This window comes from Pseudopipra pipra, chromosome 5, assembly GCF_036250125.1.
Source record: "Pseudopipra pipra isolate bDixPip1 chromosome 5, bDixPip1.hap1, whole genome shotgun sequence".
In the NCBI taxonomy this organism is placed as follows: Eukaryota; Metazoa; Chordata; class Aves; order Passeriformes; family Pipridae; genus Pseudopipra; species Pseudopipra pipra.
In genome coordinates, this window is record NC_087553.1 from 2,996,888 (window position 1) to 3,010,584 (window position 13,697).

Sequence of the window (13,697 nt, forward strand, 5' to 3'; positions counted from 1 at the left end):
CAAGGAGCAGTGGCTGCCTGCCAGGACTATTAATCTGTGCTTGTATTCCTGTGCCCACAGGTTCAGAAAAGGAGTCAGATGTAGAGATGAGAAACCACAGTCACAAAGGGGAGGCAGATCTTGAATTTGCTGTGAAGAATGTCTGAAATCCATTGCTATCTCCAACATGTTTGCTACCTCACCTTTCAGGAACCACTTGGGCATCCAGGATGTTGCCATATAAAGCCAGGGAGGCTCCTTCTTAATATGTTGATACCTATTTCTTTGTTTTCCAGAAAAAAGTGGAAGAGCAGCCCAACAGGAGCCCCTCCATATGGCTGGCCATGTACAGTGCTTTTGGACGACCAATCCTGCTCAGCAGCACCTTCCGGTACTTGGCCGATTTGCTGGGCTTTGCTGGGCCATTGTGCATTTCTGGCATTGTCCAGGGCTTCCAGAACACAACCAACAACACAAACACAACAGAAAAGGTAACCTGACAGCACGGATTGAAAGGCTTGGGTGGTTTAGTTCTGGGTTCATGTCGGGTGTTTGATACCCCCGGCTTTTATGATCGGCACTGTGTTATTTCATGTTTTCTTCTGAGCAAATTGAGGTTTTTTCTTTTTTTTTTTTTTTTTTTTTTTTTTTTTTTGTGAGAGACAGTCAAGTTCCAAACCAGAGTAGTGGAATGGAACATAGGTAGTGGAGGCTTCCCCCAGCTTCATAGAATCACAGAATATGCTGAGTGGGATGGGACTCATAAAGATCATCAAATCCAACCCTCAGCCCTGCACAGGCCCATCCCCAGCAGTCACCCTCTGTGCCCCAGAGGATCATCCAAACCCTCCTGGAGCTCTGGCAGCCTTGGTGCTGTGCCCACTGCCCTGGGGAGCCTGGTCAGTGCCCAGTCACCCTCTGGGGGAAGAACCTTTTTCTAATATCCAACCTAAGCCTCCCTGACACAACTTCAGGCCATTCCCTCAGGTTTCCCAGCTGTCTGCCTCTTGATGGAGTCATTCCAGCAGTTCTGGGGAGAAGGAACAATTTTTCTGCTCCTCTTCAACTGTCCCTCTTTGTTCCAGGCAGGACAGCCACCGATGGTGCCTCAGTGATCCATCCAGCAAGGATCAACCTGAGAATTTTCCTTAATTTCTCTCCATTTCTCAGTTTGTAGTTCACTGACAGGTTTGAGCTCTCTGAAATCTGTTTTTCACTGGGAAGCTGAGAGGAATCAGTCCCTGTTTGTGACTGATTATACCACTGGTTGCAGTGATGAAATGAGTTGGCACATGTGAGAAATTGAAAAGCGTTCACTTTATTCAATGACTTTCTTGACAGTAAAAATTCACTAAAGATGCTGGAATACAGCTCATTTCAAGTTTCACTGAGACTGAACTTTCAGAGATCACTTCTAAGCACTGAACAAGCCTCTGATCCAGAACATTTTCTGTCATAAGAAAAAGAATTTATTTAATTAGAGAAAAATACAGGTAAAGTTATTTTACTGACTGACAGCAGAGAAGACATGAGGAAGAAATTTTCCTACATGTGTCTCCTGATAACAGAAATTTCTCCATACACTTTATGAAGCCAGTAATTTGTATTTGAATGAGCAGATAGGTATGTAATGAAACAACATTTTCCCCTCCAGATAAAGTATTTGACCATCATCACTATCCAAATATCTTTTTCTTGGCTGCTCCCTCCTGACATTAATTTTCTTGACTGATGGGCTCAGTCTGGCTTTAGACTTTCATTGCTCTGAAGGAGAGTTTAATTGTACAGCTTATCAAATAAAGCTCTTTATCATCCTTGAACCTGCACATGCTGGACTTGAGCCACAAAATCAGAAGGCAAAGTGCATATTTTGCCTTCAAAAATGTTTTTTTTGTGTGTGTGTGTTGAACAAACAAGGTATTTAAGCTTGAAAATAACTTCTGGATCTCAGAGTTAGGAATCTATATCTTGTCTGCTTCATTTATCTTTTCTGCTCTTCAGTGCAGTGGTTTCAGTTGTGGGTTTCTTAAAGTTTTCATCAGCATTGACTAAAGGGAAGATTGGAATCATTGGAAATCTTGAAACCACTCCAAGGGTCTGGCTTGGTGACAGTCACTATTTCTCTTGGCTACATTTCAGAATACATTTGCCTTTAATTTATGGATTTTGATAAACTTTCTCGTGGTCTTTCTTCCTATTTCCCATTTCTGCTTTAATTTCTCTCTAGTTTGAATTAATGTGAACAAGTTTAGTTTTATGCTTATTCTGCTTTAATTCCTGAGAACTCTACATACATTGAAAAAAAAAAATATATTTACAAATGTTATTTTATTATTGATAAATCCACTATGAAAACATGGGGAGGTTTGATGCAGCAGAATGTGAAGAGTTTTCAAATATATTTATCTGACCAATCAGGCACTTAAACAACCCTTGTTTCAAAGAGTCTTGGGCAAGGGGTTTGCTTTTCTATATTGCCCAAAATTTTCATCTCAAAATCAGGCTGGGTATTACAGTAAAACAGGCTTTTTCCTCCTCCTTCTTTTTTTTTTAAATCTCCCTAAGAATTCCAGTACATCCTGCTTCCAGCTGGATCGGAAATACCAAAGGGACAGTCCCTCTTGCAGTATTTTGGTACATTTGTTTCCTTTTCTGCCTTAAGCAGAGCAGAACAGTGAACACAAAAACTAGAAAATGAAAAAAAATAAATTGATTTAAACAACATTTTCTCTCTCCCCTCTTGAGGCATCTGAACCTCATTTTGTGGGGATTACTGGCATTGTTTTATTCAGAATTCACAGGTATCCTAGACTTTAATTCTGGAAGGAACTGTTTCTATAATATGCAAGATAACTAATCCCATATAATAAAAAATATTTCCTTTGTGGCACAAGTGGAATGAGCTTTATTTTGTACTGAGCAGCATTTCTATGCTCCAAATCACCAGAATTTGATGGAGAAACTAAAGACAAGGCAGACGTGGTGAACTTACTGTCACTTTCCTGCTAAAACCAGATCATTTTAGAACTGCTAAAAGTTGAGATCCTAAGTCTTTGGAACATGAGAGGAGTATTTAATTTTGACATCTAGGACAATGAGAAATCTGATTTCTATAACTTTCCCATAATACCATCAATATTTTGTATTTTAGTGCAATGACTGAATTTCCTTGTTCCCAGTTTCTCAAGAAAACACAATCCCTCCTAGGGCACTTGAATAATTTTTTCCTTTCTTTCAGGTGAAGGATCCATCCAACTCCTATCTTTCCTCAGAAGAATTCCTCAGGAATGTCTATGTTTTGGCAGTCCTTCTCTTCCTGGCCCTTATCTTGCAGAGGACATTCCTGCAGGCATCCTACTATGTGACCACAGAAACTGGCATCAACCTGAGAGGTGCCTTGCTGGTGAGCAAAGACGTTCTGCCAAAAAATTCCCTAACAACAGCTCCAGCTCTGTGCTTCCATTTCATCTGTCTTGTTCTTTGTCTGAAGGCTGAGTTAATGATGGTTTGAGAGATGATACAGGCTGTGTTTTTATACAGAAAGCTGGGAAAAGCAGCATCACTGACGCAGCCAAACTGTTGGCAGCAATTCCTTCTGCTAAAAAACTAACCTGTAGATGTTCAACACTCACGGTGTGCGTGTAAGAACACATCTTTGCAGATGAGGAAAGATGTAAGCAGTGTCATTTTGGCCCTGCTTTGCTCATTCCCTTACGAGTTAGCCTCTGCTGGCCGTGAACAGAGTCATCTGCAAAGCATCTTCGTTTTATGGGAACCTTGTCCATGTGCCCTGAGTGGTGAGGCTGGATATTTATGCCCTTTTGCACAGAGCCCTGTGGGATGGGGTGGGAGTGATTCATCTGCAGAGCTGTGTCTGTAAACCCAGCATCCATTAACCCCCTGTGACAGTTGTGTTTATGGACTGGAGCCAGCAGCTCCGGCTCAGCACGTGGGTGGGTTGTAGCAGGGCTCTCCCAGACCAGACTCCACAGGCAGCAGGAGCAGGAACTGATGTTTTGCCAGATGTCACTGACCATGGGAATATCAGCCCAGCATGGAAGCTGCTTCTTTTGTGCCCACTGGGACCGATGGAGCTGTTTCAAATGTTTTCTGCCTTCTCCCAGGATAAGGTGGTACAGACTTGGAGAAGAAAGAGTACCTGGTTATTTTCTCGTGGTTTTGTGACTCCCACTTGCCAAAATGGAGACTTTTAGGAGCATATTAGCTCAGTTGGTGCACATAACACCAAGGCTGTGGGATCTATCCTGTACAGGTCATTCACTTTAGAGTTGGACTTATGATCCTTGTGGGTCCGTTCTAACTCAGAATATTCTGTGATATGCAGCTGATGTAATTCACCGTGGCCTGTAGACATCTCTGATTATTTTTACAGGATCTACATTGCTCAAGGACAAAGTCAAAGAGGACAAAATTTTTAAAAAAACTTCCTTGGAGCTGCAGCATTTGATACTTGGTTGTAACTGTGAACGGGGCTAACAACATTTGACTTTAAAAGTCTTGTAGATATAAACCCTGATTAATTTAAAACCCTGTTAAGCTCCTACAAATTTTATGGAAAGAAATGGCCAGGTAAAGGGGAGAAAGCCAAAGGAATCCATACCCACCCTAATCAAAACTTCACAGTTTAACTCTCTTATCAGAAACAAGTATCTCTTTGAGAGACAGTGTCACAGAAAAGCAGGCTCACCAAATGTTTATTAAAAAAATATCTTTGGCCAGTCTCCTAAATTTTGAATGTTTTGTTGTCATTTTGTTCTATTTTAGGTCTGCATTAAGCAACAAATCTTTTGAGAGGAATTGGAGCTTTTAAAAGTCAGTTCTCTCTCTCGTGCTTTCTCTCCCTGTCTCCCTCTCTCTGTCCCAGGTGAGAGACTGAGAGAAGGGCTGCCTTAGGCAAAGGCTGGTGCTGCAGTTTGAAACATCCTGCTGCCACTGTTGTTTTACAATTACACCATTTTCATATCTTCCATTTTGTTCCTTTCCTACAGGCAATGATATATAATAAGATCCTGAGGCTTTCTACATCCAACTTGTCCATGGGAGAGATGACGCTGGGACAAATCAACAACTTGGTTGCCATAGAAACAAACCAACTGATGTGGTTCTTGTTCCTGTGCCCCAATCTGTGGGCAATGCCTGTTCAGGTAGAGCATCAAAGAAAGGGCCTGATTTCAGGGGTCCTCCAACCTGGTTGGGAAGAGTCTGTGAGACTACTACAAAATCCAGAGGGGAATGCCAAATGAGTCTTCATGCTCATTTTCCAGGAAGACTAACAAGCAGGAATGTGGCCCATCATCTACTCCAAGTGCTGGGAGGGTGTATCTCTAAGGGCCAGTGAAGAGAGAGAGGGGTTTTTTGAGAGAGGGAGTTTTTTTTTTTTTTTTTGAGCAGGATTTCCATGTCATGGATGTTATCTGTGACTTTAAAAAGACTGACCTGCACTCCTTTCCCTGCTCATATTTATTCCACTGCTGACACAAGCCATTGCTTTTACTTCTGCCACATGGCAGCAGCACAGGCATCTGACAGGGCTGATTATTTCTCTTTGCAGAGTCCAGTTTTAAGTGGGTTTTGTGGCAGGAGCAAAAAGTAATTGAATCCTGCTCTGTGACTGACAGCAGCACTGACAGTGCTCAGAGGAGCTCCCCTCTAAACAAGCTTAGTTACTGTGCACATCTGGTCCTCAGCAAGGCTTGGAAAGAAATACAGGCAGATCTGTGGGAAGGAAAGGTTAAAATTGTTAGCCTGAAAGAAATCTTAAAAAATGCCAAATGCCTTAATAAACTAAGACATGTTGGTTTTCCATGAAGCTTGGACTCCTGTAGCATTTCATAATTTTAGCTTGGGGTGAGTTTGGCACACTCCTTACCTGTTGGTGATCCCACTGACATTAAAAATTTTTAAAAAGAGTTAGAAACAACTGTTATTATAAGTATTTTATAATCTTTTAATATCTCAATTGACTATTTTTTAGGAAAAAAAAAAAGAGTTGGAAGAAACTAACCTGTCTTAACTATGAGCACTTTTCCACTCTAGAAAAGGTGATAGGACTGTCCTGCTTATAGCAAATACTGAACTTATATCCATCTAGTGTGATCAGATTTAGCCATACCCTGATGAAGATCAGGGTGAATCCTAGAAAATATATTGTTCATCCACCAATTATGGCCTGATACCCCAGGCAAACATTCATTGCAGAATCAGGGCCCAAGTAAGGGCTTCAGTTTACACCAAGTGCAAATTACTGCCTGGAACCTTTCCCTAAGACAATGGCATCTGGGTATGATATTTTGCTGTACAGAAGCCTGAAGAGCTGAATATTGCTTTGAAAATGTTAAACTGTACTGATTCTTACTTTTGATTGCGTAACAAGAAGGGAGATTGAAAGACAGAATGGACTCATTTAAGAGATAAAAATATGAGATAGGCAACTAGTTCTGTATGCCCTCTTGTCACTGAGGATATCTCTGTACCACAAAGCGGAGCAGTTAGTAAAAATACTTAAGTAGTAGAGCTTGTATTAACTCAGGAGCCAGAATCCCAGTAGTTGCATCACAGCCATTCCCAGGTAAGCCTTTTTGGGAAGTGTTCCCACACTCTTTGCAGGACTAAGGCAGTGTGTTGGTGTTTTCCTACAGAGGGTAATGATGCACAAGCTCAGGTTGTGTCACTTCCAGCACATCTGCTTCCCACTTCAGTGCCTGTCTTAGGTGGAGGACCACTGTGACAGAATGCAGCTGTGATCCAAGACAGTCCTAGGATCTTTGAGTGCTCCCAGAGTGATGCAAGGAGCTCTACTGTAAATAAGACTCGAGGCCAGTAACTCTCTGAAATGCCTTGGGGCGAGCACCATCATTTTAGTGCTCCTTCAGCTCTGTGGAAACCCAGCCTGGATTAGAACTACCAGGCAGTAACACAAACTATTTAGTTAATGTCAAAAATAAAGGCTTCTGGGTTTATTTCCCACACTTTCCAAACGTGACCTTCTGAAGGGTGTGCTCAGCCCATTCCTACGAACCATTTAAATGTTTATTAGAAGAACAAATATTTGTCTTCTTGGTACTGTTCTGGCATATTGAAATCTACTTTTTCCCCTCCTATGTTGTTTTTTTTTTCTTGACAGATAATAATGGGTGTGATCCTACTCTACAACTTGCTGGGAGTGAGTGCCTTGGTTGGTGCTGCAGTCATCGTGCTCTTAGCTCCAATACAGTATTTCATAGCTACAAAGTTGGCTGAGGCTCAGAAGAGCACCCTTGTAAGTAAATTATTTCAGTGACATTTGTGGTCCAGGAATGAGAACCTGTGGTTAGTGAACATCCCTTAGTCCCATGGTTCCTCTGTTTCTCCGTGGCTCAGTGCCTCTCCCTTCCTCACATTTGTCAGAAGAGACTCTCAAATAAAGTGTGTGGGCCTTGACCTGCCTTCCCTGCAAAGAGTATTTTTAACACAACTAGCACAATTTTGTCTGAATTCAACTCCATAGAAGGGTATTATTCCCACATTCAGACATTGTATTTCATGGGATGCTAGCAAAGAGTACAAATGACTGATAAATTATAGCAGGAAATATTAAAGAATGTGTACAACAGACTTTCTGCTCTCACCCCAAGCTTTGGTATTCTCTACAAATCAGCTGGCACTGCTGCATTAATGTCTATTTTGCATTCTTCAGTGTTGCTAGTTTGTTTTGCTGTCTGATTTAATTCACCAGTTGGAAATGTTTTCTGGTACTTTGTCTAATTTTTAACTTTATAGTCGTGATCCTTGAACTTTTTAAGTCAGCCTTTGATGTTTAAGATGCCAAATATTTAGAGATCCTTTTTGTCTCAATATTCAGTGAGCAAATTATACATACATGGATCTGATCTCCAGCAGGCTTCAATCCTGTTAAGTTGTGCCAGTTTGTACAACCTGTACAAATTGTACAGAGGATTTATCTTTGCATAATTTCAGGAATAGTCTGAATCTTTCTTACTGCTGTTTTCTGACTTACTCTGATTCGTAACAGCTTTTGGATTATGATTTTACCAAAATCTATGATTTTACCAACCTTAGGATTACTGCTTTCTGGTGAGGGATGATTAGCTAAATATATCAATAAATAATTCACCTGTTTTCATGACTGGTCTGTTTGGATCCCAGAATGAATCTTGTGTAACAAGTACACACATATATTCTTCTATCTACTGTTATGGACACTGCTGGCACAGCAATCTCCCTCCCTGAGTCTCAGCCACTGTTTGAAGGGTTGGGATCCTTTGGGTTATTTTTCTTTTCAGAACAGGCTCACTTAATTTCCCCTCATGGCTGTAACCATTTTAATATCTCCAAAGAACATGGAATTTTGTATTGTTTTTCTCAGTATGGCACCTGTAGAAAATCACGAACAAACAAAATTAAGCATTTTTGATGAATTTTCCAAGAGAAATGAAGGGGAAAGAGCATTCTCATTAAGACTACAGACCTGTTATCTATTTCTTATCCTGGTTTTCTTTTGAAATGAAGGACTATTCTACTGAGAGATTAAAGAAAACCAATGAGATACTAAAAGGCATTAAGTTATTAAAGCTGTATGCCTGGGAGCACATATTCTGTACGAGCGTGGAAGAAACGAGGATGAAGGAACTCACCAGTCTCAAAACCTTTGCACTTCACACGTCTCTCTCTAGTAAGTAACTTTATTTATGGTGCTTGGAAATGGATCCTGTTCTTCAGGATCTCCTCCTGACTTCAACTAAAGCAAAACCCAGCTGTGTCTGTGACACGTTTTTGTGTGTGATGTGATTAAAATAAAAAGGCATGATATATAATATATAAGACAGAAGCTTGAAAAGGTAGAGTATATCTTGTTGATTTATTTTTGTAGTAAATTTTCTGCTACCTTCATTATGACATTATATATTAGCAGATCTGATTGCAGCAAAGACAAATTAGTGTCTGAAAGAAATTGTGTTTTGTGTAATGGAAAAGAACTGAGAGGGTAATGTTTTAGTTGTGTTGCATAATATTTGTGCACATAATATTTTTTCTCTGAGTTTACTGAAATATACAGATGAGAGAATTCCCTGGCTTATTTGTTAATGTGTTTAAGATCTCTGACTACCATGGAAGGAAGTTTCTTCCTGCAGAGTACTTTCCTTTGGGAGTTTTAATTACTTGAACTGGAAATCCAAAAAAATGGATTCTTCTGGTGTCATACCCTTACTGTAAAATTGTTTTTTTTTCTTATTTCGTATAATCTAATGCCTATTTTGTTTTTCCTTCCCAGTTTTTATGAATGCAGCCATACCAATAGCAGCTGTTCTTGCAGTAAGATATGGTTTGTTTTTTACTTTTCCTTATAAAAGGTGGAGAAAAGGAGAGGGGGGTGGAAAAAAAGAATGGACACCATTGTTATTGTAGCACCTATTCCTCGTAAAACCAGCAGGTGAGTTAATGTGCCCTGCTAACTGTAGGAGAGGATGACACTGGAAGTGTCCATTCCCAGAGTGTGGATTGTTAAAACCAAAAAGAAATATAATTTTTTACCATCAGAAAGAAAGAAAAAAAAAATCATTGCAACTTGAAAGGTGACCCATTTTGAAAAGCTCTTTTTCTGAAGGGATTTTGAATGGCTTTGCTTGTCTCTTGAGCATTAAGTGCATCATAAGCAATCGTGTCAGTTTGCAGGAAAGAGTACTCTGCAGTTTAAGGACAAATAAGTTTTGCTTGTGCTCTGGCCAGGTTTAAATCTCAGCCTCAAGCACTAGAGGAACTGTGACATGCCAGTAAGTGTGGGTTTTTCACAGACCACATTTTGAGGGCATTACTGAGAGTACAGTGAGAGTGGGTACCAGAATTGGTGGAAACATACCCAGAGTTCTGGACCCATAAGATTTGTTGGATTCTTACTGATTTTTCCGAGTTATGTGTTTCCTCTGAAGCCTGAAGTCACTTACAACGCTAGATGGAACAATGAAATTTTTTTTCATTCTTAAACATGTAAACCTCTTGAAACCATGGGCAAGGGTTTAAAATCTATTTCACTTGAGGAGAAGACACCTTTCTCTTCGGTTTACTGTGATCCCCAGTAAACTGAGGTATATAGTTATTAGCCTTAATTGAGAAAAATATTTTGCTTGCTGTCCTTGCCCCTCTTTTTGGAGAGCCCTTGTCCTGACCTGCTCTTTCCCTGGTGTGACAGACCTTTGTGACCTATGCCTACACCAACGACAAGCCCCTGCAGCCCGCCCAGGCCTTCGCATCCCTGTCTCTGTTCCACATCCTGGTCACACCCCTGTTCCTGCTCTCCACCGTGGTTCGTTTTGCAGTCAAAGCTATTGTAAGGTAAGTGGTCCTTCTGTTCTCACCAACTCATGAACACCCAGTTGGGTAATACATCAGGGAAGGTGCTGGAGGAAAGGGTTGTCTCTGCCTGCTCGCGTTGGAAGAGAGTTAAGATGCAGGACTCAGGTGTTCAAAGATGGGAGAGAAATCAGAGTAAACAGTTCATTTTACTGGATGATGCGAAGAAACAGCAAAGGAAAGGCACTGAGCTGTTGGAGCAAGTCCAGAGGAGACCACCAAGGGGATCAGATGGGGCACCTCTGATATGGGGAAAGGCTGCAAGAGTTGGGATTGTTCAGCCTGGAGAAGAGAAGACTTTGGGGCAACCTAATTGTGGCCTTCCAGGACCTGAAGGGAGCCCAACAGGAAGATGAAGAGAGACTATTTCCAAGGGCCTGGAGTGACAGGACAAGGGGGAATGGCTTCACACTGACAGAGTGTAGGTTTAGATTGGATATTGGGAAGAAATTGTTCCCTGTGAGGGTGGTGAGGCCCTGGCACAGGTTACCCAGAGAAGCTGTGGCTGCCCCTAGATCCTTGGAAGTGCCCAAGGCCAGTTTGGATGGGGCTCTGAGCAACCTGGTCTAGTGGAAGCTGTCCCTGCCCATGGCAGGAGGTGGGACTGGATGATCTTTAAGGTCCCTTCCAACCCAAACCATTCTATGATTCTGTGATTATAAATGATCCATTCTTTTTATGATTTCACTACCTTTGGCAATTCAGATTTAGAGCTGCACTGTTCTTCCTTGGGAAATGCTCCTCTGCTCACAGTGTGGCCACTCCCCATCACTCTCATCTAGTACTTTCTGGGCTCTTATCTGTACAGAGGGAGATGAGAGAGACTGGTGTGAAGCTCTTTAGCAAGACTGGCCCTGCTGAGGCAAGAAGGAGCGACTCCACCTCCACAAAGGGTGCACTGGGCTTTCAGTGAGAATTTGGCAATGTCCTGCCTGATATGTTCCAGGCATTTATTTCTGTAAAATAGCCCAACAGAACAGCTTCCTTCATGCTGGGCTATAAAGCTCTTAATCTCGAGGGAGCTGGTTGGTAGGAAGTCAAATTTCAGGGTTTTGGCTGCTATGCCAGTGGCCTGTATGGACAGAGTCTTGGTCACAGGGCAGTTATGCAGACCTACACACTGCCAAGGTGTCCCAGGGGGCACAAACTGACACCTGACTGGCAGCAATGTGTCAGATGCCAAGCACTAGCAGGATGTGAGGACAGAACTAATCTTCCCACCCAGAAATATCATTCCCTCATGCCAAGGCTGAGGCACGTTGGCAAGGTGTTGCATTGCTGCTGTCACTGACTCTTTTTGGTGGGCAGCAATAATGACAAATAGCAGTCAAAGGGACTTCAGGCTCCACAGCTGTCCTTTGCCAGCACCACACTGACTTCAAAAAACAAAAATAATTAAACAGAGTTTATTTTTATCAAAGCAGCATCAGGGCCACATGAGACATTTTCCCTAGGTTGAAAAGGATTTCTGAGTAGTGGAAAATCTCAAGGCTCCTCTATAAATCATCCAAGCCTCTACATCTCTGTGCTATGTTTAGCAGAGCCCTAATATCAAAATGGTGTGTACATTTTCCTTAACACTGCTGGCCACTCCTCAGGACACTGTTTAGAGACCATATTTGCCAAAACAAACTGTATCCTTTGGCAAACTTGTTTCCTAACATCTTTCTCCCATGAACATCATGTCCCCCAAGCGAAGAATGAAAAATGTGTGCTTGGCCACTCCATGGCACTGTCCTCAATCAGAGGAGTATGTGCTCATTTGTTTTATGACTAAGTGCTTATACTTTGGTCAGAATTTCATGTTCAAGAGGAGTTCTAGTGCCTTGAAAACTTTTGAGGGTACTTCATTCAAATTCGAAGTAAGGGTTGATGTTTTCTTTCTTGGGCGCGGGATCAGAGCAAGGTCTCTTATCTTCCACAAGAAAATAAATTCTTGCTTGGTGCCCTTATGTAAGACTGGAATTCTAACACGGGGGTTAGACACATGAATCTTCCTTTCAAAAGAGGAGGTAGAAACAGGAATACTGTCAGGAGGAAATAATGACACTAGCAGTGCTTTCTTGCTAACCAGCATCTCTGTGGCTCAAACACATATTGATAATTTAACATGAAATGTGCAGGTGGGCCTTGAGACAGGACTGCTTTTCCATTTTCAGATTAATGTTCAAATCACTGATCTGAAGGCATATGTCCTCCTTCTTTCTCGGTCTCTGACCCAACACACCTTGATTTTAGTTTTTGCAAAGTCACAGAGCTTCACCATGATCAGTGAGTGACTTTGTTCATCCCTGCAGAAGCTGTGTCAGGATGCACCTACTGCACTGGCATTTCCAGGGGGTGTAGGTGGGTGGATGACTCATTTATGCACCCTGACTGTGTGTAGGCATGAGAAAGGCCCAGAAGAGATGGAAACCATTCCCACAGAGCTCCCTTGGCACCCACATGACCAGCCCTGCTCTTTGTTCCTGGCCACCAGTACAATGTTTGATTATTTTCATCTGTCCTTCTTCCACATGCATAAATTTTCATTTGCCATCAGGGTGGCAGATAGACCGACAGGAAACTGAAAGTATCCCATGAGCTTCTTTTGGAACATTTCTGATAAATGCTGCTGCACGAAAATGGGAATACACTAATGGAAACTTGGGTTTGTGCAACTCACTGTCCTGTTTTCTTTCAAGTGTCCAGAAGCTGAATGAGTTTCTCCTGAGTGATGAGATTGGAGACGACAGCTGGAGAGGGGGGGACAGCTCTGTACCCTATGAATCCTGTAAGAAGCACACAGGACTTGTAAGTTCTGGTTTATGACCCTGAATTTCAAAGCCCTACAGCCCCATGCAAGACCAGTGGCCGAGCTGATAGACCTCGGGAGTTTTGGCTTCTAGCCTGACTAATATTGACCAATTTTGCCTCTTTTATGTCCTAATCTCTGTGTTTCTATGACATAAAGGGCCCACAAACACATTCAAGCATTGCTGAAGTGCCAGTAGTAATGAAAACCCCACAACACACCAAGACATTTGCACATGGTTCAAATTAATCCTCCTCAGCTTTTATAGAAGCCCCAGGTGGATTCCCTGTGGTTATGGGCTTTGTGCTGTGTATTCCCAGTACATCCTGTTGTATCTTGGGCATCCTTAGGTAGGAACAACCCCTGCTCTGGGAAGTTCAGAGTTGGAGGTGGGACAAACTGCACCAAACTTTGTGAAATAGGAATTAATTCCAAAATGCTGTTTCGGGAGTGCTAAACATACAGTGAATTCGAGTAAAATTTGAGGACAGAAAAAAAGACAATGGAGATGATTTGGGAAAAGGTTGGAGGTTTGGTTTTTTTTTTTTTCATTTTG

General features: G+C 41.9%; 1 protein-coding gene across 16 annotated transcripts in view; it reads left to right on the forward strand.

Annotated features, from left to right (window-relative positions):
* The window catches only part of ABCC9 (ATP binding cassette subfamily C member 9), a 70,987-nt gene that overhangs the window by 19,262 nt on the left and 38,028 nt on the right, over positions 1-13,697 (forward strand). For all 16 annotated transcript variants that reach the window (XM_064654110.1, XM_064654106.1, XM_064654111.1 and 13 more), the window contains 8 exons: positions 276-470; positions 3,218-3,382; positions 4,989-5,144; positions 7,124-7,258; positions 8,509-8,671; positions 9,272-9,312; positions 10,187-10,329; positions 13,032-13,140. In XM_064654110.1, the coding sequence (XP_064510180.1) occupies positions 276-470; positions 3,218-3,382; positions 4,989-5,144; positions 7,124-7,258; positions 8,509-8,671; positions 9,272-9,312; positions 10,187-10,329; positions 13,032-13,140 (1,107 nt within the window). The remainder of the gene's footprint in view (positions 1-275; positions 471-3,217; positions 3,383-4,988; positions 5,145-7,123; positions 7,259-8,508; positions 8,672-9,271; positions 9,313-10,186; positions 10,330-13,031; positions 13,141-13,697) is intronic.